Genomic DNA, 18162 nt, shown 5'->3' with positions numbered 1-18162 from the left:
TGCTGTGGGGTGGGAGTGTGAGGGAGCAGCGGTGCTGCTGTTGGGTTCCTGGGCTGGCTGGCCCTGGGGTTTTGTGTCTGTCTTTGCTGCCTGGACGTGCTGAACCCCCTCGCTCTCTGTGGCTCTCCCCCCAGGCCTGAGCACCACTTTCTGGAGGCCATCTGCTGTTTCCCCATGGTTTACTACATGGAGGGCACCATTGACAAGTAGGTGTTGCCACGGGTGGCTGTCATGCCTGAATTGTTGCATTTACCCCAGCCCAGACTTTTCTGTCACCCCATGAGAAGCCCCAGGGTTGGTAGCATAGAGCTGAGCCCACCTTGGGCTTCTCGAGTTGTCAACCCCTCCCTGAGAGATGGGAGCAGGTGAAGAGCAGGTCGGGAGCAGCCTGGGCTCGCCGTGGAACCCCTGTGCTGCTTCCCTGTGTCGTTTCCAAGGGCTGACCCTGCGCTCTTCTCTTTGGGAACTGCCCAGCCTGGACAGTTTGCTGCAGTGTGGCATCATCTACGCCGACAACTTGGTGGTGGTGGACAAGGAGAGCACCATGAGTGCTGAGGAGGACTACATGGCAGATGCCAAGACGATTGTCAACGTCCAGACCATGTTCAGGTGAGGGTGAGCACTGCTGGGGACAAGACCAGGATGGGTGCCAGTGCCTGGGGTGGTGGCTATGGACAGTGGGACACATCTGGCACTGGGTTTGCTGCATGTAACCAGCTATTTCTGACCTCAGTCAGCATAGGCATGACTGTGGTGTTCCACAAGCTTTAAATCCACTGAGGCAGCTGCAGGACAACAGATCTTTCCATTGCAGGCTCTTCCCCAGCCTCAGCATTATCACGGAGCTGACCCACCCCTCCAACATGAGGTTCATGCAGTTCAGAGCAAAGGACAGTTACTCCCTGGCCCTTTCCAAGCTAGAAAAGGTAAGAGGAGGTTTTTCCCTGCACAGGGACCTGGGAAGTCAGCACTGACAGGGATTGACTGCATTTGAGCTCCTTGAACTCCTGTGCTTTTCCCATGTCCAAGAAACCCCATCATGTCTCACACATTTCCATGGAGAAAAAATTTCTTTTTCTACAGTGCAAAGATGCTGCCCTACAGTGCAAACATTACTCCTGTGCCCTCCCATTGCCATGGGAGGCTAAGCTTCTGTGCAATCTGAGCTCAACTTCCCCTTCTTCTTGCAGAGAGAGCGAGAGAACGGCTCCAACCTGGCCTTCATGTTCCGGCTGCCCTTCGCGGCCGGGAGGGTCTTCAGCATCAGCATGTTGGACACGCTGCTCTACCAGGTGAGACACAGCCCTGCAGCTCCCCTTGGCATCCCCCGGGGAGCAGCTGAGCAAACCTCTGCCTGGTTTCCTGCCCAAATGTCTCCCCAGTCGTTCGTGAAGGATTACATGATCTCCATCACTCGGCTGCTGCTGGGCCTCGACACCACGCCGGGCTCCGGGTACCTCTGCGCGGTACGTGCCAAATGTCCTTGGGTGAAACCATCAGCCAGGCTGGCATCTGTCACCCTGTGCACAGGGGTGGGCTTCCCCTCTTCTGCAGAACTGTGGGGAGCATTGCCAGCTCATTGTTCCCCTCCGTTTTGGGGAGCCTCAGTGCTGCCAAAAGCCCAAGAGCTGCCAAGGGTCAAACTCCCAGTTTTGAAGGCTGAGGTCAGAAATTGCCCCTGGATTTCTTGTGGAGTCCAGCTCGCTTTGGGAAGGTCATGGCTGAGCTGGGGTGAAGCTCAGGGGCAGCCCGAGGTGCAGTGGGGGCCCATGCTGGTCCTGTGCCCCTCAGATGAAGATCACTGAGGATGACCTGTGGATCCGGACGTACGGCCGCCTCTTCCAGAAGCTCTGCTCCTCCAGCGCCGAGATCCCCATCGGCATCTACAGGACGGAGTCGCACATGTTCGCCACCTCCGAGGTAGGGCACGAGCTGGGAAGGGGCCAGCCAGGCTGGCACCCAGCAGGGTGCTGTCCCTGGCACACCTCAGACCTGCTGCAGCAGCAGTGGGGAGGGGAGAGCAGGGGAAGGGGGATTTTTGTGTTTATTTCATTAGAGTGGCTGTGCTGGGTGGTGTCCTGGCTCCCCAGCTGGGGCAGGGTCAGTGCCCCTCTCTCCGGGCAGTGCTGGATTATCTTGGCACAGCTCTGCCACACCACTGGGAGCAGGGTGGGCAGGGCAGGGCTGCCCCTTTGCTGCACTGACTCTTGGTTTTCCCTTCCTCCTGCCCTGCTGCAGCCCCACGACATCCGAGCGCAGGTGAGTGCCCTCGCGTCCGGCCGTGCCTCCCTGTCCCCCCTGTCCCCCACCCCGTGGCTGATCCCTGGGCTGGCTCTGGCCACCAGGAGCCACCCTGTGCTTTATGCCAGCTCTCAGCCCCAGTGCCAGCACAGTGCTGCCCGTCCCCATGGAAAGCAGACATTGGCTGAGCCTCAGTGCCCTGATGTAATTAACTGGGATCAGGAGCAAAGGAGGGAGCCCTTTAAATACCTTCAGTTTTTGACTTTGTAAAGAAGCAGTGACAGGGAGCTGAAAGTTGACATTTAATTAAATGCAACCCAGCTCCTTGAGAGGCTTTAAAAGGCTTTATTAATAAATTCCTGCTCAGCAGTGGGGATTGCTGGGTCAGGCGTGGCAGCACAGATGCTGTGAGAGGGAAGAGAGGGAGATGAGGGCATGGCTGTTCCTGGGGCAAATGTCCCAGAGGTGTCAGGTGCCCACAAGACTCCTCTCAGCACAGCTTATCCAAGGGAAGCTGTGGCTGTCCCATCTCTGGAAGTTCAAGGCCAGCTTGGACAGGACTTGGAGCATCCTGGTGTGGTGGACCATGGCAAGGAGTGGATCAAGATGAGCTTTACGCTCCTTCCAATCCAAACCACGCTGGGATTCTGTGAAACCTGCCAGCCCTGTGGTTCTTGCAGTGCAGAGACAAAATGCTGGGAGAGCCCATTTGGGGCCAGAGGGAGGAGAGACATCCCACTCTGCCAGGCACAGCCCAAACCCTTCCTGGCCACCCCCCATCCCGCGTGACCTGCTGGGCTTCTAGTCACAGATCTCAATCAATGTTGAGGACTGCGAGGACACCAAGGACGTCAAGGAGCACTGGGGCATCAAGACGAGCCACCACAGGAACTCGTGCTCCAGCGACCAGTCGGAGCACCCTCTGCTGCGGCGCAAGAGCATGCAGTGGGCACGGCGGCTCAGCAGGAAGGGCAACAAGCACTCCAGCAAGACGGCCGAGTGGATCAGCCAGCAGCGCCTCAGCCTGTACCGGCGCTCCGAGCGCCAGGAGCTGTCCGAGCTCGTCAAAAACCGTATGAAGCACCTGGGCTTGCCCACCACCGGGTACGGTAAGTGCCGCCGGGCCGAGCCGCTCCGCGGGCTCCTCAGGTAACCCCCGGCCCAGCCTGGCCCCGCGCCGAGCCCGACCCCCGAGCCAGCCTAACCCCACCCCATGCCCAGCTTAGCGCTGTCCCAGCGGGCGCTCCGGGCGGTGCCTCATTCCCTGGCTTGCTTGTGCTTGTGCAGACCAGCGGCTCCAGGCTGGGGTCCCGCCACGCAGACCCCCCTCCCCTGCCACCCCCGGCCAGCTGCAGGCAGCCCCCCCATCTCTGGGCTCTGGGATGGCTCCAGGCAGGAGTTGGCAGTGGCAGAGTGGCCCTTGTGCCTGCAGTGTCCCCACACAGCCTCGAGGCACGAGGCCCCGTTTGTGCCCCACTTTCTGGCCATGCAGAGGTGGTGGCTCAGGACAACCCGACCCCAGGTCAGCACAACCCTCGTGCCCAAGAGCCCCCGTAGTTTGGCAGGGAGAGGCCAAACCCCGTCAGCTGGCGCAGCCCCCTTTTTTTGTGGACTCTAACCTGTCATAAACTCTTCGTGGAAAACCTTTCGGTAGCTGCAGGGCTGAGTTGCTTCATTGCGTGTGACTCCGGCGTGTGGCTGTGACAGCCACAGCGCTCAGGGTCCCTCTGTGCAGCCACATCTCTCGTCAAGCTTGACCTGCCTATTGGTGCTGGCATCTGTGTCCCCTGGACAGCTCCCACCCCTTGGTTATGACAAACTCTGTAGCTCACAGCTCCCTTTGTTTGGTTGGTTTTGTTTTGTTTTTTTTTCTTTTCTTTCTTTCTTTGAGGCCATCCTGTGCTGCTGCTTGTTTGCTCCATCCTCCAGGAGTGTCCGTCTGCCCCGTGCTGGCCCCCAGGCTGGCAGTGAGCCCCAGCTGGGGTGGGAGCTGATTTTGGGGGTGGCATTCGTCCTTTCCCATCTTGGCTTTAGGCATGGGAAAGAGGAGGAGAAAATGTCCAGAAGTGCAGTGCAGGAGGGGTTTGGAGGGGCACCCAGGGGGTGGTTGTGGGCACTGCCAGCATCCCCAGGGAGAGAGGCAGGAGAGCTGGAGTGTGGTGGGATGGAGCGAGCACAGGGACTGCCAGGCAGGGGCTTGCAGTGGTGTACCCCCCTCTCCTTTTCCCCTTCATTCCCAGTCCCAGAAGTTTCTGTTGCAGTTCCAGGGGGGCTGTCTGGCCTCGGTGAGGCTTGGGGCACAGCTTGGGGTCAGGTCAGGACTGGCATCCTTGTCCTGCACATGTGGCAAACTTGGGTTGAAGCAAACTGGGGGAGCTCTGGCAGGAGAGGGAACAGTGGGGGGCACAGGACAGGGACACTGGGCACAGTGTGGGACCAGCAGCTCCTTGGGCATCCAGCGGTGCAGGGACTGTGTGTTGTCACCTTGTGTCACCGTCAGTGTCTGGACACCCATGGAAAAACGTTGCTCTGCCTTCTGCCCCTTTTTCTTTTGCTCACGTTATTGCTGCAGCGCAGGAGCTCGTCTCTGATATTTGCCAAACCATGGCTTGCTGACCTCTCTCTCTCTCTCTGTTTATGTCTGTGCCTTTCCCTGTATGTTCTGTAGAGGATGTAGCAAATTTAACAGCCAGTGATGTGATGAATCGGGTAAACCTGGGATATTTGCAAGGTAATTCCCTTTCCCTGGGAGTCCCGCGTGACTCATGGCGTGCAGCGTACAACAAGATCATGCCAGCTAAGCCCAAACCTCACCCTTGCCAGTTTTCACCTTAGATCCCCGAGCTTTCAGCACTAATTTGTTGGGTGGTGTTGGAAAACCAATCAGTGTCCTGTGGTGGTGGTGCAAACGCAGGGCTCTGCCTGCTCAGGGAGAGAGAAACCTCAGGGACCCTTTTTTAGCTGGATTCCTACAGGGAAATCACAGCCCTTGGCTTTCATTAACAAAACCCTCCCTCCATGGCTCCGTGAGGGTGTTTTGGGCTGTACAGCCACTGGCAGCTTGAGGAGGGGAGAAGGAGGGGGACAAGTGCCCCAGAGCTGCCTGTGCATGTTGTGATGAGATGCTGGAGCTCCTGCTGGGTCAGCCACAGTCCAGAGCAAGGCAGCGCTTTAAAAATCCCTTTGCACCCCTTGGTTTGCCTTCCAGGACCCCTCTCCAACATCAGAAGACCCCATTTTGTGACTGGGGGTGCTGGGCTCAGTCTGAAGCAGCCACAGGGGCCACTGGTGCTGCAGCCACCCCGGGCACCTTGTGGGGCTCTGTGGGACCTACCAGCTTTTCCCATCTTTTTTCACTTTTACACCAGGGTGGAACATGCCCTGGGAAGGCTCCTTTTTACTGCAGCAGCCCCAAGATTAGCAACAGCCCATCCCAGCTTCATTTTCGGCTTCACTAGCCCAGGCTTAAGGTGAAACGTTGGCATTTTCCTTACAAAGTGTGTCCTTCATCAGCCAGGCAGCCCCACCGGGGCTCATGGAAGCCCCAGGCCAGCAGAGTATATTGCCCGGGGCAGTGGAGTGCAGCAATATACTCGGTGTGCTCAGCAGGGCCTGGCTTGGCTGCATGGGGTCAGGAACCTTCCCTGGGGCAGGGAAAGCTGCCCAGAGCCAGAGCCTGTCCCCTCCTCCCTGTCACGTCAAACCCCGTGTGTCCCGTCGGGTCCCAGGGTCCGTGTGCCACCCCTGCCCTGGCATTGCCACCCCCATCCCGGTCTCCCTGTAAGGCTGAGCACTGGGATGGCCAAAACCCCCCAGTGGCTCCAGGACAGGGCACCCTGGCACGGGCTGGGGGTCCCAGGCAGCATCTCCCCGAGGGTGGTGCCAGGTCCCCCTGGCTGCAGCAGCTTCTGTGGTCTCACAGGTGACAGGGATGTGTCTGAGCAGCCACACAAAGGTCTGGTGTCCCCCTGCAAGCCCTGCTGGATGTGGCACAGCCCTGGGGATGCCCCAGGGCTCAACTGGGTGTGCTCTGGCCTCGGGAGGAAGCTGTTTGCATCCCTGTGGTGGCTGGAGCTGCACCTGAGGGCTGCAGAAAAGCAGCTTCACCCCCGTGCCGGGGTGATCAGCACTGTTGTCATTGCTGGGGCAGGAGGCCCTGGCTGTGCCCACCATGGGGCAGGGCAGCCTGTGGCTGGGGATCCCCCATGCCAGGCAGGGGGATGGGGTGGTGGGGGCAGCAGGACAGGCCACAGGAGCAGCCCCCAGCCTGGAGTTAGTGCCCATCCCAGTGGCCGGGTCCTGGTCCTGCTGCCCCCAAAGCAGCTCCATTTGCACCTCAGAGGGGCCTTTCCAAAAGCCTGGAGAGGTGTCCCAGTGACAAGCCTTGCAGCGAGCTGGTGTCCCCCCGTGCTCCTCATGCTGCCCCCGTGTCCGTCTGTCCGTCCCCTCCCCGCCCTGTCCATCCACACCCCATCACCCTGTCTGGAGATGGTGTCACCCGTCGCAGCTTCCACCCCTCCCTGGCACCCGCAGCCTCGCACCCCCATCCATTTCACCATGATCTTGTTCTTGGCTATTTCGGGGAGCACAGGGGGCCCCCCCACCATCGAGACCCCCTGTTTGCCCCCGTGGGTGCTGCTCTTGGTGGCTCTGAGCCCCCCTGGGAGGTCACTGTGGTTTAGAGCCATCCCCAAAATGGCATGGATGGCTCTGAACCTCCACGGGGGCGATTCCCCCTGGGCAGGGGAAAGGAGCAATCCCTGGGCTGATGCTGGGCCTGGATGGTGCTGAATGGAGTCACTGAGGGGGAGAGGTGGGCAGAGAGCTGGGGCGGCCCCGGGGGGGTTCAGCTGCCCTGAGCCCGTGCTTGGACTTGTGCTGTACCTGACACAGCAGGACTAACCTGTTCCCTCTTTTGCACTGCACCAAGGTAAGACATCTCACTTTATTTCTGGGGGGAGTGGGGACTTTGAAGAGTTACCTCTGCCAGCCCGTGCTGTGGTGGGGAGAGCCTGGGGAGGCGAGGAGGGAGGTGGCAGTGACGTTCTTGGTGCCCTCCCGGTGGCAGTGACATTGCCCACGGCTTCTCCTGGTGAAGGCACCCATGTGCCTGGATGGGATCTGTCACCTTGCCTGCTGGGGTGTCTCTGGGGGTGTCCCTCCCTCACCAGCCCTGCCCCTTCTCTTGCAGATGAGATGAACGACCACCAGAACACCTTGTCCTACGTCCTGATCAACCCTCCCCCGGACACGCGGCTGGAGCTCAACGACATCGTGTAGGTGTCACCTCACCCCTGTCCCCAGCCTGCCCCAGTGCCATGAGCTGCCCCCATCCCCTTGCTTCCCAGGATTTCTCATAAATACCCATAAAAGAGGGTTTGGCCTCTTTCCCAGGCCATTCCTGCCCTGTTCCTCAGCAGTGCCCAAACCACCCCAGCCCCGTTTTACCTCCCATGGGCAGCATGGAGTTTTCCTTTGACTTTTACCACTGAGCAGCTGAGGAAGAACTCCTGATTATTTATTTATTCTATCTTTTATGGCATTTACACTTCACCTCTCATTATTTAACACCTTTCATTCAAACAACTGCAAGCAGCACATCTCCACGGGGCCATCCTTGTGCGTCCTGCCCTCAGTTCCAGTGCGAGCTGGGGCGTTCCGGCAGCATGACTGGGCTGTGTCCTGCAGGTACCTGATCCCCTCTGACCCCACAGGTACCTGATCTGCTCCAACCCTCTGACCCCACAGGTACCTGATCTGCTCCAACCCTCTGACCCCACAGGTACCTGATCCGCTCGGACCCTCTGGCCCACGTGGCCAACGACGGCCACAGCCGCAAGAGCAGCTGCAGCAACAAGCTGGGCTCCGGCAACCCCGAGACGCGCGACGAGACCCAGCTGTGAGAGCGGCGAGCGGGGAGCAGAGCACGGCCCGGCCCAGGGGAGCGCCCGCTGCTGCCCGCGGTGCCCCGGGAAGGCGATGCCCAGGGAGGGATGGCCGGAGCCCCGGGAGGGGCGGCGCAGCCGGACTCGGCCGCAGCCGGTGGCCGCGCGCCCCGCGGGTTTTAACTTTTTATACCGATACCGCAACTAGTGAGAAAGAGTCGCTGGTGCTGGTGGGACGTGGCTGAGCCCCGGTGCTGATGGCCCCGGGGGAGCTGGGCTGTGCTGGGTACCGGCCTGGATGGGGCAGGTTGGTAAGGAGGAGAGTGGAACTGCACCAACACCCTGCTCCTCTTCCTCCTCCTCCTCCTCCTTCACCAGGTGTCCCCCGGGGTACCCAAACTCCTGCTCTGTCACTCGTGGTCTTCATCCTCGGCTGGGTTTCTGTTCTGGGTGGCCACGCCAGGAGCTGGGCAAGGACTCTGGTGGCCAGGATGGAGGGGACAGGGCATCCAGGGGCTGCTGTGCCCCCAGAGCCTCGGGGCACCTCACAAACCAAACCACGCCAAGCCCAGGGCACCGAGAGCGGGGCCAGCTCTGTGGCAGTGCCCTGCAGCCCCTGGGTTTGTGTTCCTCTGAGCTGCCCGGGGCACTCGGGGATGCTTGTCCGGGGTGGCTGGGCTGGTTTGGGGCTTTGGTGGCTCCACTCACCCTTTCCCCTCCGGCCAGGGCAGTCTGGGGTCCAGCCCCCCTCCTGTGTGTCCTTCCCCTCCCCACGGTCACAGCTCGGTGACACCGCTATGGCAGCAGGTTCTGCCTGTCCCCCCGGCCACCACGGCCCCCTGGCAGCTCCAGCCCCCCATGCTCGACTCTGTCCCCCTGTCCCCATGGCTTCCCCTGCAGCAGAGGTGCATGAACGTCCCCCCCGACCTGCAGGGACCTGGCACCACCACAGATGTGTTTTCCACAGAAATGTTTCCCACAGATGTGTTTCCCACAGATGTGTTTTCCACAGATGTGTTTTCCATCTGCTTTTGCACAACATCAATGTGGAAAGGGTTTATTTGACTGCCAAGTGAATAACTGAGTTGTTAACTTTCTATACTCTCATGTTCATATCTTACAATTCCAGTGTGATTTTTGTTTTTTAGCAAGGAGCTTGTAAAGCACAACATGGCCATGAAATCCCATCAGCTTCCTGCACTCGCTGCCAGCTGAATGGTTTTTTGCCATTGCCATTCACTGTTTGCTCCCCAATTCACCCCCAATCAATGTTTACAAAGAAAACAAAACAGAAAACAAGCCAAAACCTGATTTAAATGAGTTTTAAACAGCTGGGGAGATGCCCCAGGCTGTGGGGATGTGCAGCCCATCCTGCCCTTGGCCCTGGGGAGAGCAGAGATGCCCAGGGTGGGAGCAGTGCCAAGGCTGGTATCACCTTGAGAGGGGGTTGGGAGAGACCTGCTGTGCCTGGATGAGGTTTGGGGTCCAGCTTTTATTTTTTTTTTATTGTTATTTTTTCCTGAAGTGCCAGGCAGGAGCTCCTGAGTGGTGGCACATCCCAGGCTCAGCGAGGTACCACAGCAAAGAGTGCACCCCTCCCACCCTGCTGAGCTGTGGGCACAAACAGAACTGTCTTTAAGCTTTTTTTGGGTTGTTTTGATGGATTTTTAATGATTAGTTTTGGATCTGTTTGGTTAAGGCAGGCACGATGTTTTATTTATTTCTGTTTATAGCTTCACATGCCAAATTTGTCGTTTAAAAATGGCAAAAAGAAATTATAGGCTAAAAAGGGGGTGTGGTTGAAGTGCAGAAGGACACGTGGGCTCTGTGCTAGCTTGAAGCTTCAGGATGCTCAGACCATGGAGTGTGAATGTATTTAAATGTCTGCATTTATTATGGATCATTTTCCAAACCCCACTTTGCTTTCAAGGGAGAGTGGAACAAAGCAGTATTACAGATTCAAAACAAAACCACACCAGCAAGCAAACAAAAGCCCAAATAAAAGAGAAGGTGTGATTATTTGAATATATTTACTGAGAACATTTCTGTTATTTTTTGTCTGTTTGGTTTTGAGCTGTGTGTGAGAGCTCAGAGAAGCATGCAGCTCCTCAGCTCAACCCTCCCATGGCAAGAAAATTAAATCTCTTTAAAAAATTCTTAATTTATTTAAAATTTCACCCCCCAGCCCTGAGCAGCCAGGTCAGGCACGTGGCCAGATGCAGGCTCTGTGCTCCAGAGGCTGCACTGCCCGTGGTGCTGGGTCCCTCCTTCCTCACTGGGCACACACAGCTCCTTCCTGCCCTTAATCGAGCAGAAAACGATCCCAGGAGGAAACCACATGCCAAAAGGACTGAAGCCTCTGCGTGGCTTGTGATATTACCCAAATGCCCTCGATATTCCTGTGGTTTGAGCACGCTTCTGCTTGCTCAGTGTACAAAATCCTGCGTTGGAAACGGAAGCTCCGTGTACAAAGCCTCGGGTTCCTTCTCTGGTGTAAATTTGCAGCCGACCTTCCCGTGGGGTGGGGAGAACCCTGTAAATACTCACCTGTGGCCAATGCAAGTCTGGGAACCAAGGGTTCATTTTTCTAATTCCTCAGCCTCAGTTATGATACTAATGTAAAAACAAAAGCAGTTTATTTTTCTAATGGTCCTGGAATCGTCGACGCAGCGACAGAGTCGCTCCTGCCGCTCAAAGGGCCCACAAGGAGCTTCCATGGGAGCAGGAGCACGGCTTCCAACCATGGAAAAATCCCATTTTCTGCAGGAAAGAGCTGTGTTCCAGTGCAGAGACCTGGCAGGCCCTGGGGGATGCAGAAACGAGGACAGCTGGGATGTTTTTGGGGTTTTCCAGCAGCAGCATGTTCCGTGTCCACTAACGTTTGATACAGTATGGACTAAACCCACATATCCTGCATTAAACTCAACTACTCCAGCCAATGTTATGAGTATATTTATTTCCTGTTATCCCCCTTTTTATTTAACCTCTATAGAACAGGACAGTTTTATCCCAAGCTCAGCTCCTGCATGGATTTTTATCAGCAACAGCAACTCCCGTCTTTCCTCTCGGAGGCCGAGCTCCGGGAGCTGCTCTGCTGGGATGCAGCCAGCCAGGGGAGAGGGTTTTGTACAATTCTTGTGAAGATGCTTCACATTTCTGTAAAGATAAATGACAATAAAAGAGCTGCATGCAGCAACAGGAGACACTGCTGTCTGATTTTTTCTGTTTTTTTTTTCAGGGATTCTGTTTTAAAAGCCATAGGAAAATGTGGTTGAAGCTCTTCCCAACTTTATTTTTTAACTTTGTTTTCAAAGTCTTTGTGCCCTCTGGCACAAAGGGCCTGGTGTGGTAGAGGAGCTCTTAAAGATTATTTAATTTATTTATTTAATCCTGATTTCATGATTTAATAAATACATTAAATTTTGTAGGTTTGTTTATAAGGTTTGTTTTTTTTAACTGATGTTTAGCCAAGATTCAGTACATGTTCTTCTACCTCCAAACACTTCAAAATTTGTCACTGGCTCCAAAGTTATCAAGATTTTCAGGGAAGATCCCAACATTTCTAGAGCATGCTACCCTCATACACAAAGATTTTAGCTTGGACCTCAAATGCAGGTAAGCAGAGATTGGTTTTATTCAGCATTTTAGGCAAATACTGTAAAAATCTATTTATTTAAAATCCCACAGGAGGACTCAAAAAACATCCCTTAAATAGGGAAGATCATTCTGGTCTGAACATACACGTGAGGAAGCTGGAAGTAAAAGGACACCAGGAAGCCAAGCCCCTGCTAAATTACTTTTTAATTATTGGCTTTAAACCAAACAAATCTGTACCTGGAGAACAAAATCCTCTTGATTTTCCAGGACATCCAAATTGCAATGATTACACCCAAAATAAGGTGATTGTAATGCTCTGCACAAGGGCATTTCAGCCCTTCCCAGCAGTGGATTCTTCACTTTTTCCTCTTGTTCCACCCTCCACAGCAGCAGACACAGAAAAGAAGAGGAAAAAACTCTGCAAAATGAACCAAAATTCATTGAAATGTTTGCCCCAGTTGAGGAAAATTGACTTCTAATATTACAAATTCCTTGAAGCAAAGATAAAAATCTACAGCACTAAAATATGCATTAAAAATAATGGGGTTGGTGTGGCTGGGAAACAAAAAGGAAACCAAATCCAAGAAGGATTTTTTTTTTCTGTAAATTCAGATTTTGTGGTTTTTCCCTGGAAAACAGAGTCAAAAGAAAGAGGTTTTCCTTTGCTAAGATTTCCAGGTAATGCCACAATAATTTGGGAAGGTTTATGGGCTTCAAACCATTCTTTCAAGTGCCTCATTTGAATTTTAACAAACGCTGGATATTGAATATTTCATGATCCCTGCTGCACACTCTTCCCCAGAGGTTTGGGGTTTTTTTCCCCACTACAATAAATGTGTTACTTCCTAACAAGTTCAGAGGGATGGATCAGAAAACTATGACAGGATTTCAGCAGTGAGATAAAAGTGAATTTATATTTAGCACAGACAAGCAAATTAAATCCAGCCTGTAATTTTTACAACAGGAACATACAGCACAGGCTCGAGAAGGAAGGGGCATAAAAATCCAGTTCTGGAATGGCATTTTCCTTAAAAATTTGGGTTAATTTTTTTCAAAGAAGAGCTGAACTCACCACTTGCAGCAGAATAAAAATGCACTTTTTCATAGGTCACAGGAAACTTGAAATCTTCAAACCCTCTAAAACCAAACCAAGCCTTAACAAACCTGCAACAGAAAGCTCAGGGAAATATTTTCTTTTCAGAATAACAAACTTTTAAAAACCTAGAATTATTTTTTCACTTACTGCATGGTAAGAGAAGTCCAATGTCTGTGTGGTAACCTGGATTTAATTGTAAAATTTTCAATGTAATGTGGAAAATACACTAAATTATAGTGGACCATGTGAATATTCCAATTCTGAACTGGCCTGAAGATCTTTATCATATAAAATTTCACTTATCTGAAGCACACAACCCCAAAATACTCCCCAGATTCCTTCAGTTCTGCAGATGAACAGGAGTAAAACGATACCAAATTTCTCCAAAATCTTCTTTTTGGAGCGATGTCCTTGGAGAATCCCAGCACAGCTTCATCCCAAGGATGCTTGGCATGTCCTGAGCCCCAAACCCACCCCCTCAGCCACCTGCCTCTCCCTCAGCTGCTGAAAATTAATTACATTTAACCCCCTAATTAACTGCAAGCCACTTAATTGGATAAGCAGAGCATGGGTGGCAGCTTAGCCCACATCCACAAGGATGCTCCATTCCAGGGGTGGCACCAGCACCAAATTCCCAGGAAAGTCAGCTCAGAGTGAACAGGAGACACCTCATTTGTTGTTATATTTAAACAATAAATAAAATAAAATAAAATAAAATAGAAAGTGAGGGGGTTTGGGGTGGTCTGACACTGCTCTAGCCATCAGTTCTGGGATTTGTGGGGGGAAAAGCAAAAGGAGTGGAAAATCCAAGTCCTGAGAACTCATTCCTGGCATTCCTGCTTCAAAGTACAGCCCCAAACTCCTGGTTGTGGGAGGAGAAACTGCAGAGATCCTCACTCCACTCCCCAGTGCAGTGGGGACAAAAATCAGCTTTATTTCCTTGGCACCCTCAGCCCTCCCGGGGTAGGTGAAGGCCTCCAAAGTTAGTATTTTCCAAATTCAGATTATTTTGGCTTGAACTCTTCCCCCAGCTGAGAGCAGGATGAAAATGGGACAACACCACACCAAGTACAGATGCAAGGAGCACATGGAACAGACAGACTGATGGACAGAGCTGGAGAGACAGAAATTGCACCTGGCAGCACTTTAAAGATGCACATTCTTGGATTTTAGTAAGAAACAGAGAGGGGTCACAGACAGAGCTCCCATTTTTTCCTCCTCCCAGGAAGCACAACTCTGGGAGCAGCTGGAGGAGTTTTTATCTTGTTTGGACAGAGCTGAGAGGGAACAGCCCTGCCTCTAATCCTGGGGAAAACCAACCCAAACAAGCAGCTTAAGCTGTGTTTAATCCCATTTACCTGTGGGGATCCCAGCCCTGGGGCTGAGGGAACAGGGCATTCCCACTTTTCCCTGATTTCAGGGACTCACACTGTGCTCTGGAAGGACAAAACCCCATTTGCCAGGCAGGATTTTTTAGAAGGTATCAGGGTCCAGATCACCTTATTAGGATTTTAGGATTTTATTGTGTCCTTATTAGGATTTTAGGATTTTATTGTGTCCCTATTAGGACATCAGGATTTTCAGTCCTTGGCAGGGAAGGGTTAAAACCACAGGCAGAAATCCTCTGTATTCAGAATTCCATAAATCTAACCCAAACCTCAACACTGAAGTAGAAAATTACCAAAATTCTGCCACTGAGTGACTGCACAGATCAAAGGAGCCCCAGCAGACAGATGCAAGAGTCTGCTGAAATAAATCCTAAACAATTTCCCAATTTCTGAGAGATTTTTGGTCCCATTCTTGCCCACAAAGTTGTTGCAGCTCCCTGCAGGTGAAGCTTTACCAAACAGAACAGCACATCTTTAAAGTGGATTAGTTCTTGGAGGGGATGAGGTGTCACACCAACAAAAGTACACATGAAATAAAAAGGAAATCAGTTAATGATTTTTATTAAATTTCAGTGTTTCATAAAATAAATATGGTTTATAATATCAAACAGTGAGAAATAAAGCACAAGCATGAAAAGCATGGTAACAAAAGTTACACTCATGACGGTGTTTAATACTCAGCACTTTAGAAACCATAAAGCCTTTAATTATTTACAAGCAGCAAACTATCTAACATAATTTACAAAGTTGCAGCAGCCTAGTCAGGGAGTCCTGGAAGGGGAAAAACCACGGAGAGACTGCACTGGAAGACCTTCACTTTGCTCTAGCTACCAGCCCTTTATCCCACCCCTCAGCCCCCCTGTGTACAAGAACTGCACCTTCCATCATCTCCAAGGTCAATAATTACACTGGATTTAGAGCTCAGTTCCTCTCGAGGACACAAATTCAAGTAACACTTCAAAGAAAAGTAAACATGTGCAAACCCACGGCAGAACCTGCAGGAGCTGCAGGTGGTAAGTGTCAGACCCACGGAGCAGGAGCTCGTTAGCAGATTAAATTAATTAGGGAATAGCTACAGAAATCTACCTGGGAACCAGCTGGGGCCAAGAATGAGACATGGGAGTGGTTAAAAATAAAAACAAAAAACAAAACCAAAAAAAAGGAACTGCAAATGTACCCTGTTACCACAGACAAAAATTTAATCTGCCAAAACACAAAGACTTTTAAGGTCATAACTCAAGATTTAATATTTCAACATGAAAAGAAATCCAAGCCATTCGACTTATTTGGGCTTTTGAAACAAATGCAAATGTCTCTGTTTAAAAATTGCTTTCAAATGAGAAAAACAAATCAATATATATTAATATATCACCCAAAATAAAAAACATAACACACTCTTCATTGTAGAGCATGCTGCTCATTCAGAATAAAGACAGGACAAAGAAAGTAGAATTACATTTCATGATGTAATAAAAACATTAAAATCTGTGATCATTAAGTGCACCATCGTACAGGAGTAGCGTGCTCAGAGTGGAAATGTTCTATACCTACCAGCATCCACCTGTATTAAAGCAAACAAATCTTTAGGACACTACCTGAAACTGAAATCAGTAATCACTGGGCTCCATTCAGCTTGCCTTAAGTTTCAGCCAGGCCCATTCCAGCTAGTAGCACCTGTAATGCCTCTTCATGATTGTATTCCAGAGATCTTTTACATCTGTGAACAATTTTTTATATCTGTTTTTTTAGAAAAAGACTGGCTTGCAATGCTTATCCTACACAGATCCTGCAAGTAAACTCTGTTCTGAGCAGCACAAGTTGGGGCTTTTTTCAGAAATCTGAGAGCTGGACTTAGGTTGGCAGTAGGTACAGTACAACAACTGGATGTATTCAACAGTTCCTCAAAAAGGTCTGAAAGGAAGATTTCCCTAAAGACTGTTTAAAAAACCAAACCAAACCCAAAGCACTTCACCCAAGATCTGTTCAATCCTTCTACCCAAGTTCAAGGCTTGCCAACTTTTAAGAACGCCAGGAAAAAGGAGGGAATGAGGTGGAGAGGAAAGAGAATTAAATTATTCCCAATTTGTACCGATGAAAAGCTTCAAGTAAAAGGAAATCCACTTGTTCAAGATCTTGCTACATGCACAGTCCCTCGTCAGCTGAAAGCCACAGTAGTTTTAGCATTGGGTGTAACAGCAGGTTCATCATTCATAAAAAACACTGGCAACGTTCCTTCATCCTCAAGAACTTGCATCCACGGTTCTCTGTCGCGAAGCTTCTTAAAAAATGTCTATGGTTCTGCACATTTCATACCAAACTGGAGGAAAATGGTAAACATGTCTTCTGTCAATGCAATCCCAGTGAGCCAACCTTGTCCCCAGGAGCTGGGTGTCATTTCCGAGTCTGGCTCTTCTTTGGCACCGCGGGTCGCTTGGCCTGCCACAAGTGGTTGTGGATGGTGAGAGCATCCACGCTCACAGACATGGTTTTGGCTGGGATCACGTTAAACTGTTTTCTGTCCGAGCTGTACTTATAGAGTTTATCAATCATTTTCTTGGTGATGCTCTTTGGCCCTGTCCCAGTGAGCTTGTAGATCTCCTCCGTGTCGGGGTAGTAGCAGTAAAGTGCTCGGAACTGGCAGCCGGCGTCGCGGAACAGGATGATGTAGTGGTTGGCATCACATTTCTCCAGCTCCTGCAGCAAAAACAACCAGGTACAGGGGCTGTTCACAGGAGAATCATGCCAAGCTTTAAGCTGAATGGTTCTTTCTATTAACATAATTTTCCAGTTTTTTTTTAAACCTAAAAGCAGAACTCTAAATACGGGATGGTGTTTTCCATGTGGAAAGGAAAAAACGTTCTGTACAGGCACATTCTAGGAAATGGAATTCACACTGCACAGCAGGGGGATCATGAAATCAGCATTACACACCCATGTGATTGAGAGTGCATTAATAATTTTAATGTTTACCTCTAATATTGAGTTCTTATGTGGTTCATTCACTTTTCCAGCAAGACAGCAGTGAGATATAGCGTTGTGAATAATGGGTTTGTTGGATTTGCTGCTGGGTTCCTTAAATAATTTTGGACCTAAGAAAGATAAATAAGTCAAAATTATCTGCCTTACACTTATGAACACTTCATTCAAAGAGAAATAAAGAAAAAAAACCCCTCATTATTTTTCTAGAATTCCTTACTTTTAGAGACACTAAACAGAACAAAATACACCCGATAACTTCTCAAAAATAACAAACATATCAGAGGTTTTCCTGACCTGGTATGAATAATAAATAAATAAAACAAACTAAACAAAAGTAACTAAACTAAAACAAAGCAGCACCTGTGTATTCTGCCACTGAAGCAATAGAAGATGCTGTGGAAGCATTCTCCCAGTCTCTCTCTGTGTTTCTGCTGGGATTTCTGCTCAGAATGGGTAAGGACTCCATTGATTCAACTCTGGGAGGGAGAGAAATAAAAAATATATATGCCAACATGTTTGGGTTTGGCCCTGTAATCTCACATAAATGCTGCTGTCCCTGAATGGAACAGAATATTCTCTTTTTCTCCCCAGAACAGTCAGATTCTCCTTGCTAGAAATCAAAGCAAAACTCTGACTCCTCTGGGAGAAAATAAAACAAAATTGCAAGTTTGTACAGAACGCTGCAGCTGGCAGCCACATAAACCAGATGAATTCAGCAATGCTGATTGTGCTCCTGTGCCAGTGAGGGGAAGCAAAGAGCTCTGAAGCCCAAAACTGTTCCCCCCAGGACAGAGACACCCAAGAGAAGCTGGCTGTACCTCTGCGAGGGAGTGCCACCAGAGTGAACACTTTCAGGCTCAGTTGTTGCTGCTGAGGCCAAAGACAGACTGGAACCAGACTGAGCACTGCTCAAATTATCAGCTAGAAAAAAGCAGAGTAAATGTCAAACACATTTGGTTACAGCAGATTTGAAACT

General features: G+C 51.1%; 2 protein-coding genes across 12 annotated transcripts in view; one reads left to right on the top strand and one right to left on the bottom strand.

Annotated features, from left to right (window-relative positions):
• KCNT1 (potassium sodium-activated channel subfamily T member 1) overlaps positions 1-11327 on the top strand; it is a 79768-nt gene extending 68441 nt beyond the window's left edge. For 7 of the 10 annotated variants that reach the window (XM_039730757.1, XM_039730754.1, XM_039730761.1 and 4 more), the window contains 11 exons: positions 135-206; positions 475-609; positions 815-926; positions 1191-1292; positions 1383-1466; positions 1792-1920; positions 2239-2259; positions 3047-3350; positions 4910-4972; positions 7433-7517; positions 8024-11327. In XM_039730757.1, coding sequence (XP_039586691.1) covers positions 135-206; positions 475-609; positions 815-926; positions 1191-1292; positions 1383-1466; positions 1792-1920; positions 2239-2259; positions 3047-3350; positions 4910-4972; positions 7433-7517; positions 8024-8144 — 1228 coding nt within the window. In that variant the 3' untranslated portion in view covers positions 8145-11327. The remainder of the gene's footprint in view (positions 1-134; positions 207-474; positions 610-814; positions 927-1190; positions 1293-1382; positions 1467-1791; positions 1921-2238; positions 2260-3046; positions 3351-4909; positions 4973-7432; positions 7518-8023) is intronic. The other 3 variants (XM_039730758.1, XM_039730756.1, XM_039730759.1) reach the window with 3 other exon arrangements.
• A 3414-nt stretch (positions 11328-14741) lies between these two features.
• Positions 14742-18162, bottom strand: part of CAMSAP1 (calmodulin regulated spectrin associated protein 1) — a 32944-nt gene continuing 29523 nt past the window's right edge. For both annotated transcript variants that reach the window (XM_039730706.1, XM_039730707.1), the window contains 4 exons: positions 18005-18107; positions 17547-17662; positions 17178-17296; positions 14742-16901 (listed from right to left, as the gene is read on the bottom strand). In XM_039730706.1, the coding sequence (XP_039586640.1) occupies positions 16599-16901; positions 17178-17296; positions 17547-17662; positions 18005-18107 (641 nt within the window). In that variant the 3' untranslated portion in view covers positions 14742-16598. The remainder of the gene's footprint in view (positions 16902-17177; positions 17297-17546; positions 17663-18004; positions 18108-18162) is intronic.

The sequence above is a fragment of the Passer montanus genome, unplaced genomic scaffold, assembly GCF_014805655.1.
Source record: "Passer montanus isolate IOZ18808 unplaced genomic scaffold, ASM1480565v1 scaffold73, whole genome shotgun sequence".
NCBI lineage: Eukaryota > Metazoa > Chordata > Aves > Passeriformes > Passeridae > Passer > Passer montanus.
The sequence above is the reverse complement of the archived record's forward strand: the minus strand, read 5'-3'. Positions and strand labels throughout refer to the sequence as shown.